Here is a 22242-nt window from a genome sequence, read left to right on the forward strand (position 1 = left end):
GTGTGAACCCAGCCTTATCTGACTTCATCACACCAGCAGCTGCTGTCCAAGTAGATTATGGAAAAAGCACTGATGACCGAACATAAAATGTCACACACGCCAACATTGCGGTGATTGATATTGAATATTTTCTTTATAATCTACAGAGAGTGCTCTTAGTAGGGTTCCCACCCCGTAGACCATGGAAAGAGAAGCCTAAATACAGGCCGAAACTCTGAATAAAAGAATGCTGCAATGTAAAACTACAGAGTGCTCTGATTTATCTTTCCACTATAAACAAAAGCCTTTGGGGCAAAATAGACATGAAAACATAAAACTTGTCACTAAATAATATTGACTGTGCCCAAATGGGAAAAAAAATATTAAAATCCCAATACGCCTGCATCATAGTTATTTAATAGTTAGAAAGAAACACTATCAACTGTAGTTTTCCAATCCCTATAGGTCCAATATAACTGCTGGAGGTTTACTCCCCGAACAATCATGCATCGTAGAAAATTCAACAGTAAGGCCCCATGCACACGACCAAGCCCGTAATTACGACCCCTAGTTACGAGCACGGCCGGCCGCAGACAGCTGTCCGTATTCACGGGCCGAGCTCCCACTATTAAGTATGGGAGCACGGTCCGTAAAATAAAAAAATAGGACATGTCCTATTTTTTTTCGAAAAGTTTCTACGGCACGGACACCTTCACGGAAATATACGGGAAGGTGTGCGTCGGCTTTAGTCTCCCCAACAAGTGTCGCCATGACTGGCTTCTTTAGGGTGAAAGAATTAGGCCAATGATGTATCGAACGTCTAATAGATACATAGTAGCTGCCAGCCAAAGACCGTGTATAAACTGGGCATGCTCCTATACTTATATTTGCCACTGGCATTGTAAGCATCAGTGGGAATGCGTCCACACTTAGGGTAAGTTCACACATAGCGTAAATTCTTTAGATTTTCTGCAACGGATTTCGTTTTGTAAAATCCGCAGCATAATACAGTAACAGCAAAATGGATGAGATCTAAACAAATCTCATCCAAACGTTGCGTAAATGATGAGCGGAAAAAAACGTTCCGAAATCGACCGGAGGTGCATTTTTTTTTTAAATTTGCAGCAGGTCAATTGTATTTATTTTAATCGCTGCTTTTTTGCTGCAGGTTTTACCCCATTGAATTCAATGAGAGGTAAAACCCGCAACAAATAGAAGATGTTGCGATTTTTGCAGCAAAAAAGCTGATTCCACCGCAAAATTCGCAACTCATTAAATTAAAAAATATACTTACCCAGAATTCTGTGCTTCATCCAGGCTGACCTCCTGGCATGACATTCTGTGGAAACATCATTCCAGGAGGCTGGACTGCTAGCAGGCCGGCTAAGTGCGCCAGTTTTGCGCAGCGGACATTCCGGGTGAAAAACTTGACCACAGTTTGGTGCGGTTTTTCGGCCGGAATTCCCTGCGGCGCACAGGGCGGATGCGCTGCGTGCTTTTATGCAGAGTATCTGCCCCATATGAACTCAGCCTTCGTGTGCAAAAGAGTGTAATTAACTTGAGAGCGTTATCAGGAACAAAGTTCTATCAGGCCTATATAGTAAAGACTGCAAGTAAAAGTCTTTAGAAAAAAATCATGATCTATTATCTGGGCAGTCTTTAGGCTGGGTTCACATATTGCGTGTATGCTGCATCTAAATGCATTTACAAAGTGTTTCAGTGGTAACCCTATGACTAGTAAATTTAAAACTAGACTACAGATGACACTTTGTAAAACACATGGGTAATAAAAAAAAACGCATGCATTTTTAGATGCAGTTTTCTCCTGCAACAGCTAAAAAAAACACAACATGTGCACTCAGCCTTACTATAGAGGTCTGATAGAACGGTTCCTGAGCACACGCTTAAGTTAGTTACACTCTAAGGCGGAATTCACACGACAGGGTTTCCCGGCCGGGTGACGGCCGTTCATAAATCGGCTGTCACCCGGCTGCATTAGGAACAATAGACACCTAATGGGGCTATTCACACTACCGATTTTTTGACGGGCCGGGAAAACCGGCCGTCACAAAATGGGACATGCCCTATTTTCGGCCGGGTACCCGGCCGCCCGGCTCCCATAGAAGTCTATGGGGCCGGGTAATACACGGCCATCACCGGAATGTGTCCCGAGTGATGGCCGGGTCTACCGTCGCTCGCGCACTCTCTCCTCCTCCTCCTCCTCACAGAGCAGAGTGCATGTGAGGAGGAGTGTATCCCATTCAGAAGAAGCGCTGCATGCTGGAGGTAACACTTTGGGGGTACTGCTGTAGCGAGGTCCCTGCTCTGCTATGTGCAGGGGTACTGTGTGGCAGGGCTGGGGTGTACAGCAGGTGAAAGGGGGCGCTGTGATGGCTCCCTTCCCAAATCTCCCTGGCCCGGCGAATCGGCCTCCTTTCCACCCTGGCACTTCTTCAGGCGTCGCTATAGCAGCTGCGACACCTACCATGGCCGATGGTGCCGCTAGCAGCTGCTGCGGCTGCTACTGCTGTAGCTTTGTCCCTGCTTTATGTGCTAGCCCCACTTTAGCTCCCTGAAGGAGCGGAATCCCTGTGTATTCGGGGATTCCGCTCCTGGACAGAGCGCTTGATGTCTATGTCCATATATGGACAGTGACATCAGGGGAAACTCCTGAAGTGGAATCACCGGCCACATGGAGATTCCACTTCAGGAGTTGCCCCGGATGTCCCTATCCAGATATGGACAGAGACATCAAGCTCTGTCCTGGGGGACATACAAAAGAATGTTGAAAACTAATGAAGTAAAAGAATGAACATTATTAGTAGTGTGAAGATAATCTAAAAAAAGGGCATAATGATTTTTTTTTATGCCTGGTAGACATGGCATGAACAGATGGAAGTGAGGAGGAAATAAACATAAACTCCATATGAATAGACGTTTTTGGAAATTCCTGTGCTTGATAGACCTGGAATGAACAGTATCTATGTGTAGTTTAATTAGGCATCTGTTGCTATGGAATATGTGTTCATTCCACTATAAACTTCATTTATATCCTATTGAATCCTATCCAATGAAATGCAGCTGAGGGATCAGACAAAGCTATCTATACTCTGTAAGCAAGTGAAAAAGGTTGACTGGCAATCATGTGACCTTACTGGGTGTGTTTATAGTGGGTGGACTCAAAAAAACAATTGACAAATGAAATTCATCCGATTAAAAAATGGTCATGGAAAAAAACGAATGCAAATCGGGTCCAAATCGGCCGGTAAAAACGGCAACACGGCCAGGAACCGGAAGCAAACCTGCCGGGAAAATCGGCCGGACCCTGTCGTGTGAATGAGGCCTAAGGCCCGTAATTACAGACCCGTTCATTTCTATGGCCGACGGACACCTTCCTGTATATTTATGGGAAGGTGTCCGTGCCGTAGAAACTTGCTGAAAAAATAGGACGTCCTATTTTCTTATTTTACGGACTGTGCTCCCATACTTTATAATGGGAATCCAAATAAAGAGTAGGAAACCGCTGCACTCCAATAGAAGATTATTATTTTATTCACCAACACAAAACCTGCAACGTTGCAACCCGCACAGGTCTCTGTCAAGCATAAAATACAAACTCAGGTGCACACCTTTTATAATCCATGTTCAGTGTCCCAATTGGTTTTACATAATAGTTAAACATTAGAAAAATACATATACATTTAACTCCTTAATGACCAGCCTATTTTAGACCTTAATGACCAAGCTATTTTTTGCGTTTTTTCCATCGTCGCATTCCAAGAGCTATAACTTTTTTATTTTTGTGTTGACATAGCTGTATAAGGTCTTGTTTTTTGCTGGACACGTATTTTTTTTTTTTTTTTAATAGCACCATTTTGGGGTACATTGAAGTTGATTAACTTTTTACCTTTTTTTAGGGGGGCCCCCCGCCCCCCCCTAAAAAAAAGTTAAAAAAAGTTAATCAATAAATTCAATGTACCCCAAAATGGTGCTATTAAAAAAAAATGGTAATGGAAAAAAACCCTATAAATTTCACTATTCTTTTTTTGCGTCTTAGATTTACGCCATTTACTGTGTGGTATAAATAACTTTATTCAGTGGGTCATTATGATTGTGGCGATACCAAATTTATATAGATTTTGTATGTTTTACTACTTTTACACAGTAAAAACTTTTTTTTTTTCAAAACTAGTTGTTTTTGTGTCGCCATGTTTTAAGAGCCATAATTGTTTTATTTTTATGCCGGTGGAGCTGTGTGTGGGCTTGTTTTTTGCGGGACGACTTCTAGATCTTATTGGTACCATTTTGGAGTGCTTGCGACATTTTGGTCACTTTTTATCAAACTTTTTTGAAGGAAGGATGGACAGAAAACAGCAATTCTGGCATTGTTTTTTATTTTATTTTTTTACGGCATTCACTGTGCGGGTTAAATAATGTAATCGCTTTATAAGTTACAAACGCGGCAATACCAAATGTGTAATGTTTTCCTTTTTTTTTCATATTAAAAGTATTTTATAAGGGAAAAAAAAAAGTTTATTTTTTTTTTAAGTTGGGATTTTTATTTATTTATTATTAACCCCTTCAGGACTGAGCCTGTTTTGGCCTTCAGGACGAAGCCGATTTTTCAAATCTGACATGTGTCACTTTATGTGGTAATAACTCCGGAATGCTTTTACCCATCCAAGCGATTCTGAGACTGTTTTCTCGTGACATATTGTACTTTATGTTAAGGAAAAAATTTGGTCGATAAATTCAATATTTATTTGTAAAAAAACACCAAGATTTATAGAACATTAGCAAAAATTAGCATTTTTCAAAATGTAAACGTATCTACTTGTAAAACAGATCGTAATACCACTTAAAATACTTACTAGTTAACATTTCCCATATGTCTACTTTAGGTTTGCATCGTTTTTTGAACATTCTTTTATTTTTCTAGGATGTTACAAGGCTTAGAACTTTAGCAGCAATTTCTCATTTTCAAGAAAATTTCAAAAGCCTATTTTTTCAGGGACCAGTTCAGTTCCGAAGTGGCTTTGAGGGCCTTATATATTAGAAAGTCCCCATAAATCACCACATTTTGAAAACTGCACCCCTCAAAGTATTCAAAACCGCATTCAGAAACTGTTTTAACCCTTTAGGCATTTCACAGGAATTAAAGGAAAGGAAAGGTGAAATGTACAAATTATTTATTTTTTTTCGAAAATTCATTTGTAATAAAAATTTTCTGTACCACAAAAAGGTTTTACCTAAGAAATGCAACTCAATATTTATTGGCCAGATTCTGCAGTTTTTAGAAATATCCCACATGTGGTCCTAGTTTGCTAATGGACTGAAGGACCGGCCTCAGAAGGAAAGGAGCACCTAGTGGATTTTGGGGCCTCCTTTTTTTAGAATATATTTTAGGCACCATGTCAGGTTTGAATGGGTCTTGTGATACCAAAACAGTAAAGACCCCCCCCCCCCAAAAGTGACCCCATTTTGGAAACTATACCCCTCAAGGAATTTATCTATGGATATAGTTAGCATTTTGAAACCACAGTTTTTTTGCTAAATTTGAATTAGTATGTGAAGATGAAAATCTACTTTTTTTGTGAAAAAACGTAGAAATGTTACATTTTTACAAGGAATAAAGTAGAAAAAAAGACCCCAACATATGTAAAGCAATTTCTTCCGATTATGGTAATACCCCATATGTGGTAATAAGCTGCTGTTTGGACCTACAGCAGGCCTGAGAAGAGAAGGAGCACCATTTGGATTTCTGATTTTGCTGGAATAGTTTTCAGTGCCGTGTCGCATTTGCAATGCACTGGAGGGATGAAAACCGTGGAAACCCCCCAAAAGTGACCCCATTTTGGAAACTACACCTCTCAAGCAATTTTTCTAGGGGTAAAGTTAGCATTTTGACCCCACAGTTGTTTTGCGAAATTCATTGGAATTAGTCTGTAAAGGTAAAAATCGACTTTTTTTTCTGTAAGAACTCAGACATTTTTAATTTTTACAAGGAATAAAGGAGAAAAAGCACCCCAACATTTGTAAAACAATTTCTCCAGATAACATAAATACCCCATATGTGGTAATAAACTGCTGTTTGGACCCACCCCGGGGCTTAGAAGGGAAGGAGCGCTATTTGGCTTTTGGAGCTCAAATTTAGCTGGAATAGTTTTTGGGTGTCATGTCGAATTTGCAAAGCCACTGAGAAACCGAAACAGTGGAAGCCCCCCAAAAGTAACCCCATTTGGGAAACTACACCACTTAAGGAATCTATCTAGGGGTATAGTGAGCATTTAAGCCCCACACGTCTTTTGCAGAATTTATTAGAATTAGGCTGTGAAAATTAATATCAACATTATTTCCACTAAAAAGTTTAATTTTTTCAATTTCACAAAGGATAAAAGGAGGAAAAAGCCGCCCAACATTTGTAAAGCAATTTCTCCTGAGTACGGCAATACCCCACATGTGGTCATAAATGTTTTCATTAGAAAGTAATTAACCCTTTCCGAACTGATCCATGTTTTGTTTTTTCTTTTTAATTTTTCCTCCCCGCTTTCTGAGAGCCACAACTTTTTTATTTTTCCGTCAATAGAGTGGTGTTAGGGCTTATTTTTTGCGGGACGAGCGGTAGTTTTTATTGGTACCATTTTTTGGTACATAAGACTTTTTATTACATTTTTTGGTAGAGCCAAGGTGACCAAAAAACTGCAATTTTGCAGTTTAAAATTCTTTATTTTTCACGGCGTTCACGGTGCGAGTTCAATAATGGTATATTGTAATAGTTTAGACTTTTACAGACGCAGCGATACCAATTTTGTGTATTTTTTTACATTACTTTAGAGAAAAAAATGTGAAAAGTGTTTCTTTTTGGACTTTAAATATTTATGTAATTTTTTCCACTAACAACTATTTACTTTTGTATTTACACATTTTATTAGTCCCCCTAGGAGACTTGAACCAGCAATCGTTAGATCACTGGTAGAATACACTGCAATACTAATGTATTGCAGTATATTGTCATTTTTACAGGCTACTGTAACAGCGCGATCGCTGTTTCTGTCCGTTAGTCCCGGGTGTCAGCTGTAATACACAGCTGGCACCTGCAGCGTATGGCGCGGGCTCAGCACGTGAAACACTCCATATATCACCCCCCACACCACGACATGCTATTAAGTCATGGTGCGCGAAGGGTTTAATGCGCAGCGGATGGTGCAGAGTGAAAATTAACATTTTCCACTGATGTGCATTTTAGTGCACTATATGTTGTGCCCAGTTTGTGCCACAAATACCTCATAAATTTAATTGGGTTCTCCCGGGTATGACGATGCCATATCGGTGGACGTAAACTGCTGTTTGGGCACGCTGTAGGGCTCAGAAGGGAGGAAGCGGCATTTGGCTTTAGGGAGTGCAGATTTTTCTTGGTAGTAGCTCTGCCGTTTGGCTGGTATTTCAGTTTATAATGTGGGGGCACATGTAGGCTGGGCAGAGTACATCAGGGGCATAATAATGGGGTAAATAAATAATAATCCGCAGATATGTGGCCAGTGTCGCACTTATAAATGGCGCCTGATCTTATCCGCTTTTGGAACACTCTGCACATTTTGCACCACCATATTCTGGGAGCCAGAACTTTTTTTTCACCACCGGAGCTGCGTGAGGGCTTATTTGTTGCGGGACAATCTGTAATTTTCATTGGTACCATTTTGGGGTACATGCGATTTTGTTGATCACTTTTTATTCCATTTTTCGGCAAGCAAGGTGACCAAAAACCATCAATTCTGACAATGATTTTTTATTTTTTTTTACGGCGTCACCCTGGGCTATAAATGACCATTATATTTTATTCTGCGGGTCGGTACGATTACGGCGATACCATATGTATATATTTTTTTTATGTTTTGCTGCGTTTGCGCAATAAAATAACTTATTTAGAAAATTATTTTTTGTCACCATATTCTGAGAGCCATAACTTTTATTTTTCAGTCAAAGCTGTGTAAGGGCGGGTTCACACATAGCGGAATTTCACTTAAATTCCGCTGCGGACACTCCGCAGCGTTAATCCGCAGCGGAGCCGTTTCTCCATTGACTTTCACTTTAATTTAGCAGTGTTCGTTTACACGATGCGTACAATTCCGCTGCGGAGCATAGGCTGCGGAGCGGAATTTGGTGTCCGCAGCATGCTCTGTCTGTTGCGGAGCAGTGGCGGACTGGTTGCGGACTCATGGCGGAATTTCTCCATTGACTTCAATGGAGAGTCAAAATTCCGCAATGAAGTCCGCAGATCTTATGTGTGCTGCGGAGCGTATTGTTTTTACTACCATGACATTTCTTCATTCTGGCTGGACCTATGTATTTCTAGGTCTACAGCCAGACTGAGGAAGTCAATGGGGCTCCCGTAATGACGGGAGCGTTGCTAGGAGACGTCTGTAAATAGTCACTGTCCAGGGTGCTGAAAGAGTTACGCGATCGGCAGTAACTGTTTCTGCACCCGGGACAGTGACTACCGATCTCAATATACATGTATCTGTAAAAAAAAATATAAGTTCATACTTACCGAGAACTCCCTGCGTCTGTCTACAGTCCGGCCTCCCAGGATGACGTTTCAGTGTAAGTGACGGCTGCAGCCAATCACAGGCCAAGCACAGGCTGCAGCGGTCACATGGACTGGAGCGTCATCCAGGGAGGTCGGGCCGGATGCCGAAAGAGGGACGCGTCACCAAGACAACGGGCGGTAAGTATGAATTTCTTTGACTTTCACTAGGGAAAGTGCTGTCCCTTCTCTCTATCCTGCACTGAATAGGGAGAAGAGAAGCACTTTTCCTGCAGTCCGCAGCGGCCAGTCCGCATCAATTTTCTGCACATTTTGTGCAGATCCGCTGCAGAATCTGCAACGCAGATTCTGTGCGGCATTGATGCGGACAGTTGCGGAGGAATTCCGCCATGTGTGGTCATGCCCTAAGGACTTTTTTTTGCGTGACGGGTTGTAGTTTGTATTGGTACTATTTTGGCGTACATGCGACTTTGATCACTTTTTATTGTATATTTTGTGAGGGGTGGTGACCGAAAAATAGTGATTCTGGCATTGTTTTTCGTTTATTTTTTTGCAGTGTTTACCGTGCGGGAAAAATAATATTATAGTTTTATAGTTGGGGTCGTTACGCACGCGATGATACCAAATGTGTACTTTTTTTTCCCTATAATAAAATACTTACTATAGGAAAAAAAGCAGTTCTTGTTTATGTCACTTCTAATTTTTATTTTTACACTTTTTTTTAAAACATTTTTATTCTTTATTTTACTTTCTTTACTTGTCCCTCTAGGGGACACTTAGACTTGCAGCTCTGATCGCTGCTGGAATACATTACACTACCTACGTAGTGTATTGTATTCCAACTGTCATTGTGACGTGATACAAAGTTTGCTGCTTCAGTGTTTTTAGATCTTTTAGTCAGATGTTTCTATGGTATACTGAAGTACAATTATAAATATTTCATATGTTTTAAAACTTTTATTGACCAACACATCAAGTTTATGCAAAGACTCAATATTTACAGTGTTGACCCTTCTTTAGTAAGGCCCCATGCACACGACCGTGCCCGCGATTGCGGGCACGGCCGGCCGCTGACTGACAGCCGCATTTTCGGGCCGTGCTCCCATACAAAGTATGGGAGCACAATTAACAACCAAAATGTCTCACAGGTATGGTAATTTGGCTAGGTATCACCCACAAGGCGAAATGTTCTACCTCCAAAAATGTCACTATAAACTAGCAAAAACTCCACAATTACATTAGAAACCATGAGAAGAAGGAGTCAGAGACTATAAGTACACAAAGAAATATAGTTTTATTGTTACATTCGAAATACAAAAATATAAAAACACAAGTACACAACGAGGTGTTTAAAATTGAAAGTAGATGGGTGGATCAAGTATCAAAAACCCTCAACACGGGCATGCCATAAGTACAAAAACGTAAGAGGTTCTGTTGGTATATAAATGTATGGGGGAGAGAAAGCACATCGCCGTCACATACAGACAGTGCTGGTTCACTGCAACGGAATCTGTGCCATCTCACCACCAAATAGTACATGCACGTCAGCAGCAGATGAAATAACGTCTACAAACTAGTAACAAGAGAGTTACGTCTAACTCTTCAATTGCATGGTCCCAGAAATAGAACAAGGGAAAAAGAGCCGGCCCACTATAGCCTAGTGTGAAGGGGAACCAAACGTCCGCTTAACAGAACCAATGAAATGACAAAACTAAAACTGAAGGCTTACCCATGGAGGTGTTTTAGAGGTAAAGTGACCCACCGAGTGTTGAGGCACCCCGACGCGCGTTTCGCAAGTATCGCTTCCTCAGGTAGTGTATCTACTTTCAATTTTAAACACCTCGTTGTGTACTTGTGTTTTTATATTTTTGTATTTCGAATGTAACAATAAAACTATATTTCTTTGTGTACTTAGTCTCTGACTCCTTCTTCTCATGGTTTCTAAAGTATGGGAGCACGGCCCGCAAAATGCGAAAGAACGGACATGTTCCATAATTCCCGTAACATTACCATGGCACTGACACCCTTCCGTAGTGCTACGGAAAGGTGTCAGTGTTCAATGAAAGTGAATGGCTCCGTTTTTGCGGACCGCAATTGCGGTCTGCAAAAACGGAGGTTTTTTACGGTCGTGTGCATGGGGCCTAAGACTTCTGCAATTCTCCCTGGCATGCTGGATGTCAGCGTCTAGGCCAAATCCTGACTGATGGCAACCCATTCTTGCCTAATCAGTGCTTCGAGTTTATCACAATTTCTGTGCTTTTGTTTGTCCACCCGCTTTTTGACAATTGACCAGTTTCCGAATGGGATGAACCCCTTCCTGACACTTGACGTATGCCTACGTCATAGCCAGGTAAGGGAAGTATGGAATGGGCTCATAGGCTGAGCCCGCTCCATACAATGCAGGTGTCGGCTGTATGTTACAGCCGACACTTCAAAGTAACAAGCGGGATCGCGCTCGTTTAACCCATTAAATGTCGCAGTAAATAGCAACCGCGGCATTTAAATTGTTAGAAAGAGTGAGGCAGCTGTAGGGTGACGATGGTTGCTATGGCAGCATGGGGTCCTAATGAAGACCCACAGGTCTGTTATCTTTGTGCTCCTATTAAGCCTTGCCTGCGGCAGGCCTCAGTAGAAGCCCATCAGAAAGACTGTACTGCAATACATTAGTATTGTAGTATATGGTGCAAGCCCCCTAGGGGGGACTAATAAAAGTAAAAATCAGTTAAAATGAAGTTTTTTTTCTGTACAAAAAAAATAAAATAAAAATATTAATAATTGGCATCGCCACGTCTGTAAAAGTCTGAACTATTACAATATATCATTATTTAATCCACACGGTGTATGCCGTAAAAAAAAAATAAAAAATGTGTAAGCCACCAAAATTGCTGTTTTTGGTCACCTCATCTCCCACAAAAAATTGAATAAAAAGTGATCAAAACCTCACATGTACCCCAAAATTGTACCATTAAACACTACAACTTATCCCCCCAAAAAATATGGCCTTATACCGCTTAATCGACTGAAAAATAAAAAAAAAAGCTTTAGCTCTCAGAATTCAGTGACACAAAATACATTTTATTTTTCACAGTTCGTTTTTTACTTGTAAAAGTAGTAAAATATAGAAAACAAACAATATACATTTGGTATCGCTGTAATCGTATTAACCCACAGAATAAAGTTAACATGTTATTTTAATTGCGCGGTGAATTCCATAAAAACGAAGCACAAAAATCAAATGGAGGAATTCGTTTTTTTTTCATTTTCTACCCCACAAATAATTTTTTTCCCATTTCAAAAATTGCATCAAAAAACACGTGTGTTGCAAAACCACTTAAACAAAACCAGAGCGGATTTTTCCAGGCAGAATTTTCTGCCTGCAAAAAACTCAGTGTGAACATACCCTTAGGAGTTAATGCAATTTGCCACTATAAAAACTGACGCAGCAAAATTCGTGAAAACTAAAACTTGTCAGTCTCAAAACTTTTAGCCAGGACTAATATCAAAATGATACTTTATATTATAAGGACAGTGAAAGACAATCTAAGCCGTTTAGCATATATTTAGCCATTCTTACGGGCGGCAAATAGGACAATATCTGCCCACTTGGCCTCACACACATCTGTGATTCACCAGTTTACGTAGTTAGCAAATGTGCATACAGTAGTCACTTTTTTGCCCACATATTCCAACCAAAGCTGCCAGGCCTCCTGTAGGTGGAAGAGATCTCACAGACTCTGAAGGTCAGTCAGACATGTTTAAAACCTGTTAATGTACCATTTTCCCACCGCAAACATCTAAGCTCGGACCTTCACCTGACAGCAGACCCAGGTACATGGACCTTCACAAAAAGTTATTGTGTACCCCTGTATTAGAGACTGCCTTAAAGCAGATTTAGACCATTTTCTGCTGACGGTCGGCGCCTTTTCGTGACACGAAAACAAGCGTGACAGACTATGGAAAAGTTAAGCTGCCATGTTGGATTTTTTCAGTCGTTGCGGAGTGCAGTCTTGTAAACTTGTTAATGCCAAACTACAGTTCTGCATACCATCACTTGAAGCCCAGATTGATATTGATCGGCGATTTGCCATCTTTACTTTCTAAATGACGGCCTTCTGAATGACAAGTCATTTAGAAAACGGTTGCCTAAAGTCCCTAATGAATGGCCAGCTTTAGGAAAGTGAAAGCAGAAACTCAATTGCAAAATTGGTTGTTATAGTGAAGTCCTCCACTTTGCTCTTGACTTTCACAACTATACCCCCGTAAAGAGCTTTTACCGTGAAATGGTTTACAGAAGCTTCAGATCATGGGATATCTACATGAAATACACTAAGTGGCCCACCTAATTATTATTTTAGCCACACCTATTGCAAACGCGCATAAAATCAAGCACACAGCCACGTAACCGCCATAGTCAGACATCAGTGGTAGTAGTACAGGTCGTACTGAAGAGCTTGTTTACTTTATATGTGGCACTGTCATAGGATGTCACCTTTCCCACAAGTCACTTAGTGTAATGTCTGATCTGCCCCAGTCAACTGGAAGTGCTATTATTGTGAAGTAGAAGCGTCTAGGAGTAAAACTTGCTCAGCCACGAAGCGGAAGACTACGCAGACTCACAGAGCAAATTTGGTGGTGCAAAAAGGGAAAAATGGTCTTGGGCTGTTTTTTAGGGTTTGGGCTAGGTCTCTTATTTCCAGTGAAGGATAATGTTTAAGACATTTTTGACAAATGTATGCTTCCAACTTTTTGGGGAAAGACATGGTGTGGTGTGGAGGGAAATGACCGGTATGCACAGAGTCCTGACTTCAAACCTCATTGAACCTCTTTGGAATGAGTTGGAACTCAGATTGTAAGTCAGACCTTCTCATCCAACTTCAGTCCCTCACCTCACAAACGCTCCTTTGGATGAATTGGCAAAAATTCCTAGAGTTTGATGATTTTATGTATGTCACAGCATTTGCAACTTCCTTACCCAGTCTTGTATAATGTGCAAATCCAATTACTGCCCAGCATAATAGGAAAAAGGGGACTAGCACCCAGTATATACAATGGCATCTGCATTGTGCTGAATTACAGAAACACAAGTCACAAAAATGAAGCCCAACAATCACTGTAACACGTAGGTGTCTGTGCTAATTGTATCATTTATACTACACTATGCAAACGAATATAAATGGCCTAATTATATATTCATTGAAGAGGACTGCATGCATAGTTAATTCATATGCAAATAAGATTACAATTTTCAACGCCTGGTCTCACGCAATGAGCAATAGTTTCATGAAGATGAAAGCTGTTGGGGTTGGCTGACTTTTCTTTCACATCATATATCATTTTATATTCTTAGGACTATTGGAGTAGACAAAACAGCCAGTCAGTCAAGCCCAAAAACATAAAAGGACTTTTTTTTTTTTGTTTAACTGGTAATGCTACCGCCAATGGATATACATGTAAACCAGGCAACCATTTGAAGTCCAATGGCCTGGAATTCCTGTTAATCTAAAGTAAAAGGTCAAAGTGGCCATACATCTTGGATACCTGTCGGTCGACTGCTATTCCTCCTGACCCTCCTATACACATGCATGCTTGGGCAGCGAACGTGCATGTGCAGTCAATGGGGAGAGAAAATAAGATGCTGCCACACACCTTTGGCGATGGCTTATCACCTGTGAGAACAAAGGATCGGGCATGTTGAAATCGGTGGGTTCGCCCAACATTCATCTATGTTCAATGACCTGGAGAATGGGAAATGTGTTTGCAGAGGCTTGAGATATGGAGGATAATAATTTTAATGTGACAGGAAATTTATGAATTTTTGGGGAAGTACACCTATTCTGCATATAATCTAACTCCTTTCTTTGTAGCTTCTCACACCGGTATGACTAGTTTTGTAGCATTTTTCATATTTTTTTTTTAAATCAATGTTATTGGCTCTTGTATTCTGGATGGTGGAAACTTTCTTCCCGACAGCTGAAATACCCAATAGATGAAACATTTTTTTTTTTTTTTTTTTTTAACTTCCCTCTTCTAAAGAGTTTTGAAGATAAGAAAAGTGAGAGAAATTAAAAAACAAAAAAACAAAAAAAAAAACAAAGAAAGCGAAGTAAAAATGTTACTTCAGGCATCAATTATAAGTTCTGTATACACTATAATCATATGAAACGTTACAAAACCCATGTAAAAACATTTCTTGCATAGACCAGCACACTGCTGATGTTTCCTGATCTGACTGGTGTCTGATGTTACTACACTGTGCGCACAATTATTAGGCAAGTATTTTGACCATATCATCATTTTTATATATATTTGCCTTCTCCAAGCTATGAAGTATATCAGGTGATGTGTATTTGTGTAATAAGGGAGGGTCTGGCCTAAGGAGATCAGGACCCTATATCAAGGTGTGCAGAATTATTAGGCAGCTTGTTTTCCTCTGGCGAAACGGGCCAAAAAAAGAGATTTAAAAAGACTGTCACCGCATTATAAATGCCCTATCTCCTACATAATCTGATTGGCGCTGTCATGTAGATAACAGCAGTGGTTTTTATTTTGAAAAACGATCATTTTTTAGCAAGTTATGAGCTAGTTTAGATTTATGCTAATTAGTTTCTCAAAAGACCAACTGGGCGTGTTTTTACTTTTGACCAAGTGGGTGTTGTAAAGAAGTGTATGAGGCTGACCAATCAGTGTCATACACTTCTCATTGTTCCAGCCCAGCTTCTTTCACTGCACAATCACACTGTGCTGTAGATCATGCTGGGCTGGAACAATGAGAAGTGTATGAGGCTGACCAATCAGTGACCAGTGTCATACACTTCTCATTGCTCAGATGAGTTTACGTTTCCCTCACCACTGAACTCAATGGTGACGTAAACCTAGCTAATGGTTTCCGTCTATCACCGTTGTTACAGGGTTCCGTTGTTTCAGACGGAATAGCGCAGTCGACTTTTTTTACTTTCTTAAATATTCAGGTAAGAGGTTTATGAACATTTTGGATTGACTGACAGCACTGTAGTTGTTCAATAATAAAATTAATCCGCAAAAATACAACTTGCCTGATAATTGTGCACACAGTGTAGTCAAATCAGTAAGGATAAAAAGGCAAAAGCAAAAACAAAGGCTATAGTGTAATACTAAAAGATGGCCATACACATGAAATAGCGGTCGGCCGTCACTTATTTCTCTCAAATGTCATAGATGAACTGGTAAAAATGTGTAGTTCAGCGGTATTTAAGCTTTAAAAATCAAAGTGGCACTCAGACAATCCCTCCAGCAGGATTTCAATACCAAAGTAAAGGGGCAGCCCAGAGATCACCAGCATACTGTTCAGAAAACTTGCATTGATTCAGCCTGTCCTTAGCGGGATTCGATTGTTATGCTTCAATGCATGTGAAAAGGTTTCTCCCCAATGACCACCCGACATAAAAGAAAAGGCTCCACTGAGCCTTTTGTCAAGGAAAAGGTTAAATCATTAAAATCCACGGCTGCTGGGGGAGAACGGACAGAGCTGTGCATATGCAAGGCCAGAAGGAATATAGAAAACCGGATCAACACATTAATAGAATGGCCAGCCTTTAGATTCTGCGGCCCTGATCCAACACTACATTATTGGAAACTGAAAATAACACGGTGATATGGATATGAAAAGGTTTACTTTTTGACAAACAATTTCTATGTTTACTGGATTTTTTTTAAATAAAACCCAATTCAATACTTGTTTAAAATAAAACACCTTTTAAAAGGATATATATATATATATATATATATATATATATATATATATATATAGCCTTTAAAAGATTTACATAGCCTTTAAGCTTTCTATTCAGTTTCTACAAGAGTTCTTGGGCGCCGTAAGGAATAATAGGGAAAACTGCATAATTTTTTATTACACAATAAATAAGCTTTAGCTGATGAAAATAAAATACCCCTTTAAGATCCGTAAAAAGCACTTGCACGAAGACGGTCTTATTATTTATAAACAAGATACAACCGATCTCCGCCCCTGTCCACAGCAGGGCACGTGTTCGGGTGCATTTACCTCACGCTGCTAATTACGTGACTGTTCATTAACATACCTGACTGAGAAGCTGTCCATGAAAAATGTTGTTCACCACATTCAGGACTTGTTTAATGAGTTTCCTCTGAGAGCTAGGAATCAAGGTTGGGTACCTGGTCCCAGTGGTCTCCAGTTCTTGTTGTACTTTATCCAAAAGCTCACAAAGGAATTCCTGAGCATCTTGCTGTGCGTACCCACGAAAGGCTGGTATCAGCCTCCAGACTGAATGAAGCATGGCAAAGGGGGAGACCAGTGCCCACTTACCCGACCACATGACTTGGAAGAGAGTATGTAACTCATGACAAAGAGAAATGTGCGTTGAGCTAGGTTTAGGTTGAATGAGTTCCATGTTTCGACTCTTTGATGCTCCGCCACTAAGGCCAGATGAAGAGCTTTGGCGCTTTACCAAAGACCTCTCCACTTTTGTGTGCTCTTTTGCTATTCTAGTTAAGTCCAAAGCAGGAGGGATTTGGCTGGAGGATCTGGTTTTTCCATTGGCTGTAGCTGCCAATAACTCCTGAGTTTGATTGAGATCAAGCTGTAAGAAACACTCCCGGAACACATGCAAGTGACTCAAGATTTGAAGAATAGAGTTCATATAGCAAGTGTTTCCCAGATTCCTCAGTCCTGTCACCCCAGGGGTCACCGTAGGTTTCCTTTTTATTGGAGAATCCCCTAATTTATCTTTCCGTACATCATTAGAGGTAGGTTGTGATGGTTTCTGTTTTGTGGTAGGTACAGTTTTTTGGTACATGTTCTGCATTGTTGGTGGCACAATATTAGGAGGTGTTTGCATTTGCTGTTGCAAGCGGGAACTCTTTCTTGGGGGGGTACTTTCCATCTCTTCTTTTAATTTGTGCTTTTGCAGCTGGCGCCTTTTCCTCGCTTCCTCCCTCTTTCTTTCAGCCTCCTCCCTGAGGTGTTCTTCGTCTAACCTGTGTTTACCTCTTGGAGTCAAAGCCAACCATGACTTAAACACTTTCCCCAAAAGAGCATGTCTTCGATGCCAAAGAGCAGTAAACGTGAGGTCTTCAGTTTGAAGAAGCGCTTTAGCACCTTCATGAGAACTATACGAGTCCTCAACACCTACCATTGACCGCAATGTCCGACCACTACGTGTTGTGCAGTCATAGTTTTGACTTTTGATCGCACTCAGTGTGCTCCGTAAAAGTTTAAGGTCACCAGTGGCATTGTCATTGAGAACATAATCATCGCAAAGGTAACAAAAAACATAAAGTTCATTCACCTCCAGTGTCATAGGATGCTTGCTTTCCTGAAAGTGTCGTAGTGCATGTTCTTCAATGTATCGACCACATGCCACATGGGCACAGCTCAGGCAGGCCCACACAGATTCTGTAGTGTTGCAATCCACACAGTGCCATTTTTGAGGGTTCAGTATTGAATGGTCCTGAGCGACCCGTAATCTGCCCACATGCCTACATTTATCCATCTTGAAGTTTCAGATTTATGGGTCAGCTGCGCTGAAACCGGTCTGTGGATTTTTGCATATACATTCTGGCCTGAAAGTCAATTATGACAAGTTACAAAGAGGCAGATATATATACACAACATGCACTACAGCACTATTGATGAAAATGGCTGCATACATATCATATCAAGTACAAAAGTAGAGCACTGATTTTAGAATTACCATTGATAGGTACCAGATATACTGTCTACATGTCCAAAGAGAGTAACACGTGACTATTTGATGATAAAGATCACTGAAGAATGTACGGTTAAGTGTACCTGGGGATGATGTCACTTTAAATAACATTTCAGGGACTAAATAGTTAAATTAATGCTTTCCACACACCCATTTCAGCAGACAATCGTTCATGATGATCAAAGGCAGGCGTCTGCAGAAAATGTGATTGGCCAGGGTGGAATATTTCAGCCGATCATGTTTATGGCATGATCGGACAAATTCGGCTGATCATTTGCCGCTTGCACAATCCCCATCGAGTCTTTTCGAAACTGGCTCCCTGATCAGCCAGTTTGGTCTCGTCTGTTGCTGGTGGGATCGTTCATACGAACGATCATTATCTAATGTGTATGGCCAGCTTAAAGAGGCTCTGTCACCACATTATAAGTGGCCTATCTTCTACATAATGTGATCGGCGCTGTAATGTAGGTGACAGCAGTGCTTTTTATTTAGAAAAACAATCATTTTTACCACGTTATTAGCGATTTTAGCTTTATGCTAATTACTTTCTTAATGCCCAAGTGGGTGTGTTTTTACTTTAGACCAAGTGGGCGTTGTACACAGGAGTGTATGACGCTGACCAATCAGTGACCAATCAGCGTCATACACTTCTCTCCATTCATTTACTCCACGCATAGTAACACTGTGTTATTCACGATGTGCTGTCTTATACTGACATATTAACGTTACTGAAGTGTTTAGAACGTGACTAGACATTCCTTCCAGCCAGGATGGGATGTTCATTCACAATCCCGACACTTCATTAACGTTTGTTTGGTACTTGCAGCAGAGCAAAGCGTAATCTCGATGTAACCGGTCATTTACAGCGAGATCTCGCGAGATTACGCTTGCTCTGCTGTAAGCACAACTGAAACGTTAACGAAGTGTCGGGATTGTGAATAGACATCCCGTCCTGGCTGGAAGGAATGTCTAGTCACTGTCTAAACACTTCAGTGACGTTAATGTGTCCGTATAAGACAGCACATAGTGAATAACGCAGTGTCACTATGCGCTGTCTAAATGAATGGAGAGAAGTGCATGACGCTGATTGGTCAGCGTCATACACTCCTCTGTACAACGCCCACTTAGTCTAAAGTAAAAACACGCCCACTTGGGCATTAAGACACTCATTAGCATAAAGCTAAAAACGCTAATAACGTGGTGAAAACAGATCGTTTTTCTAAATAAAAATCACTGCTGTCGCCTACATTATAGCGCCGATCTCCTTATGTAGGAGATACGGCACTTAAAGAGGCTGTGCCACCCCATTATAAGTCCTAACATTTTATTTATAGAGGTGCTAGCATGATTACAGTTGTAGTAATTTGTCATCATGACTTTAGACTACCACTTTCCTGCATTGGAAATAGGGGGACTCTGCTGTAAACGGGGTCTGCCTCCACGGTGACTGACAGGCTCCTGCGTATCTATCCATACACAGCAGCCTATCAGTCCCTGTGGAAAGGCGTGGGGGGCAGTGCTCCCCATAACTAAGTCTGGTGTATTCTGTCATTGCTCCTATTACACAAACGGCACAACATTTTCTTTTTGTGCTGTTTTGGACAATAGGAGTACAGACCTGTTACTGTATTATGCTGCCCGTACATAGTGCAGCATGTTCAACTGACAGATCCACTGTAACAGTAAAGAGCTGTATAAATAGATAGGATAAGGGTCTTTTTACGCTCCCATTAAAGATAAATATTGTGATACATTTATATATGTACAGAAAAACCAGAAAATAATTTTAAGAAGAGCCTAATATAAATAGACCTAGTATTTAGTAAGCTATAGGATATCTATAAATAAAATTGAGGGTTGACTCTAAGTAGAGATGTCTTTGGGGGTCCATGTTGCACGCTCTGCAGAAACTCTACAATCTGGACAGCGAACTATAGCTTCCCTAGCTCCACATTCAGTGTGGCATAAGACGGGCACGCTTTAGGAGAAGTATAGCAATGATACCCATACGGAATACGGAAGCAGAGACTACTTGCTGTTCACATTGTTACCGTTCCTGCAGAGAATGCAGCATGGACGCGGAGATTTCTCTCTTTCTTTATATAGAAGAATAAAAGACTGATAACTAGATTGAAAACGTAACAATAAGGCCCAGTTCCCACTGAGTTTTTGGCGCTGATTTTGACACGGAACCGCGCCGGTATCAGCGACAAAAAATTTCCGAAATCGCCTCCTATTGATTTAGAAAAGCAGGCGAAGGAGTTTTTTTTCCAGGCTGATTTTAGCCACTCGCGGGGGGGAAAAAAGTGGCATGTCATTTCTTGCCGCAGTTCCGCCTCGGACCTTACATTGACATCAACGTGAGGCAGAAAGTGTTTTTTTCCGCAGCGTTTTTTGCCCGAAATATGCCGCAAAAGCTGCAGCAAATACGCGCAGGCAGGTCAAAACCTGCCTCAAAATTCCTGAAGGAATTTTGAGGTCGATTTTTTCTGCCTGCAAAATACTCCGTGTGAACTAGGCCTTATATTATTATTCCTCACTATTTTCAAGCTCTTTTATTAGTCATTGAATTTAAACATTGTTTACATCCAGAGGCTGACAACTTATACAAAACCTAAAAGTTCTTACAGCTGAGACTTTGTTACAATGTATCTGGTCGGAAAAAAAAACAGAATGTTTCCATTCACAGAAAAAAAATGGAACTGCCAATAATAATATACCAAGTATATTAGAAGGTTGTATAACAGTCTTATATATAGTGATTAAACTTTATTTACACTAGACTGGACAATCCCTTTAAGCCGCACCCCAATATTAGTATTGATTTATCTATCATTTAAGCATGAAATACCATTTATGAGTGATGTCCCTGAGCGGAGCTTCGCTGCAGATAGGGATTTATTTACCTAGATCACGGGTAAGACACATGTGATACATTTATAAAGCTACGGACTGTCCTGTACAAATAAGTGCCATATGAACAATGACCGCAGTAGTCACAACCCCTCATAGCGGTTTTTGGGGGTGAATTTTAGAACGGACATGCAAGCACTAGGTGAGCACTGTCCCTAAAGACACTGATTAAGTGGGACAAGATATCCTTATACCACACAAGCAGTCCCATGTAAAGCCTCAAACACAATGTGGGGTGTACATCAGATCCCCTATCCAGGATCCACACAAAGCACTATCACCCCGAGTGCCAATGGCTGCTCAATGTAATGGCCACCACTATTCTATTACCAGCAACTTTATTCTCACAGGAGCAGAGGGCTGTAAAGATTATATATATATATATACACACACACACAGCATAGATGTATGTGCCATATGTACTAATAGGTCTACCCTGCGCGTATGTGTGGGGAGACCCCGGGCATGTGCGATCTGAGGGGCTTTGTCTAGGACTAGCAGACCCCAGCAGCCAGGCAACGTCTACCCCGGAGTGGCCGGGTGACATGTGCCCGGCGCGGCCGCACAAGCTTAGAGGACATCTGCCTCATTGTCCGGTGGAGACGCTGCCTCACAGCTCTTAACGCAAGAAGCACTCACCGCGCAGACGTGTTGCTGCTCCCCGGGGAGAGAGAAGCGGAGCAGGGACAACAATAACAACAAAGTGGGGTTTTCACTGAGCCCGCCGCTCTCCTCTCTCTTATTCTACCGTGACGAGGAGGATGACGTATGGGGACGGCCAAGGAGGGGGGGGGGATCCGGGCGCAGAGCAGCGCTGCCACCGGGGGTGGGCGGGGCCTGAGGCTGAGCAACAACACTCGGTCTTTCTGATTGGTATAGTAGGCAGTGGAGGCGTGTTAAATGAGACGACTCTAAGCCATCTTGAGTCAGGGAACTGGATCCAATAAATGGTTGTACCTAAACTGTATGGGGTCCTAGGAGGTTCTCAGATTAGCCAAGCCCATGCATTGTAGACAGGTCAGTACTGGTGACAAGAATGTATGTGCTCCTAGGAGATGTGATGGTAGCCGCTACATTGTACTT

General features: G+C 41.2%; 1 protein-coding gene across 1 annotated transcript in view; it reads right to left on the reverse strand.

Annotated features, from left to right (window-relative positions):
• USP44 (ubiquitin specific peptidase 44) overlaps window positions 1–21945 on the reverse strand; it is a 34895-nt gene extending 12950 nt beyond the window's left edge. Inside the window, exons 1-2 of the mRNA XM_075856855.1 lie at window positions 21799–21945; window positions 16600–18100 (exon numbers count right to left, since the gene is read on the reverse strand). Of these exons, the coding sequence (XP_075712970.1) occupies window positions 16600–18030 (1431 nt within the window). The 5' untranslated portion in view covers window positions 18031–18100; window positions 21799–21945. The remainder of the gene's footprint in view (window positions 1–16599; window positions 18101–21798) is intronic.
• Between the last annotated feature and the right edge of the window lie 297 nt (window positions 21946–22242).

The sequence above is a fragment of the Rhinoderma darwinii genome, chromosome 3 (genome assembly GCF_050947455.1).
Source record: "Rhinoderma darwinii isolate aRhiDar2 chromosome 3, aRhiDar2.hap1, whole genome shotgun sequence".
Taxonomy (NCBI): Eukaryota; Metazoa; Chordata; class Amphibia; order Anura; family Rhinodermatidae; genus Rhinoderma; species Rhinoderma darwinii.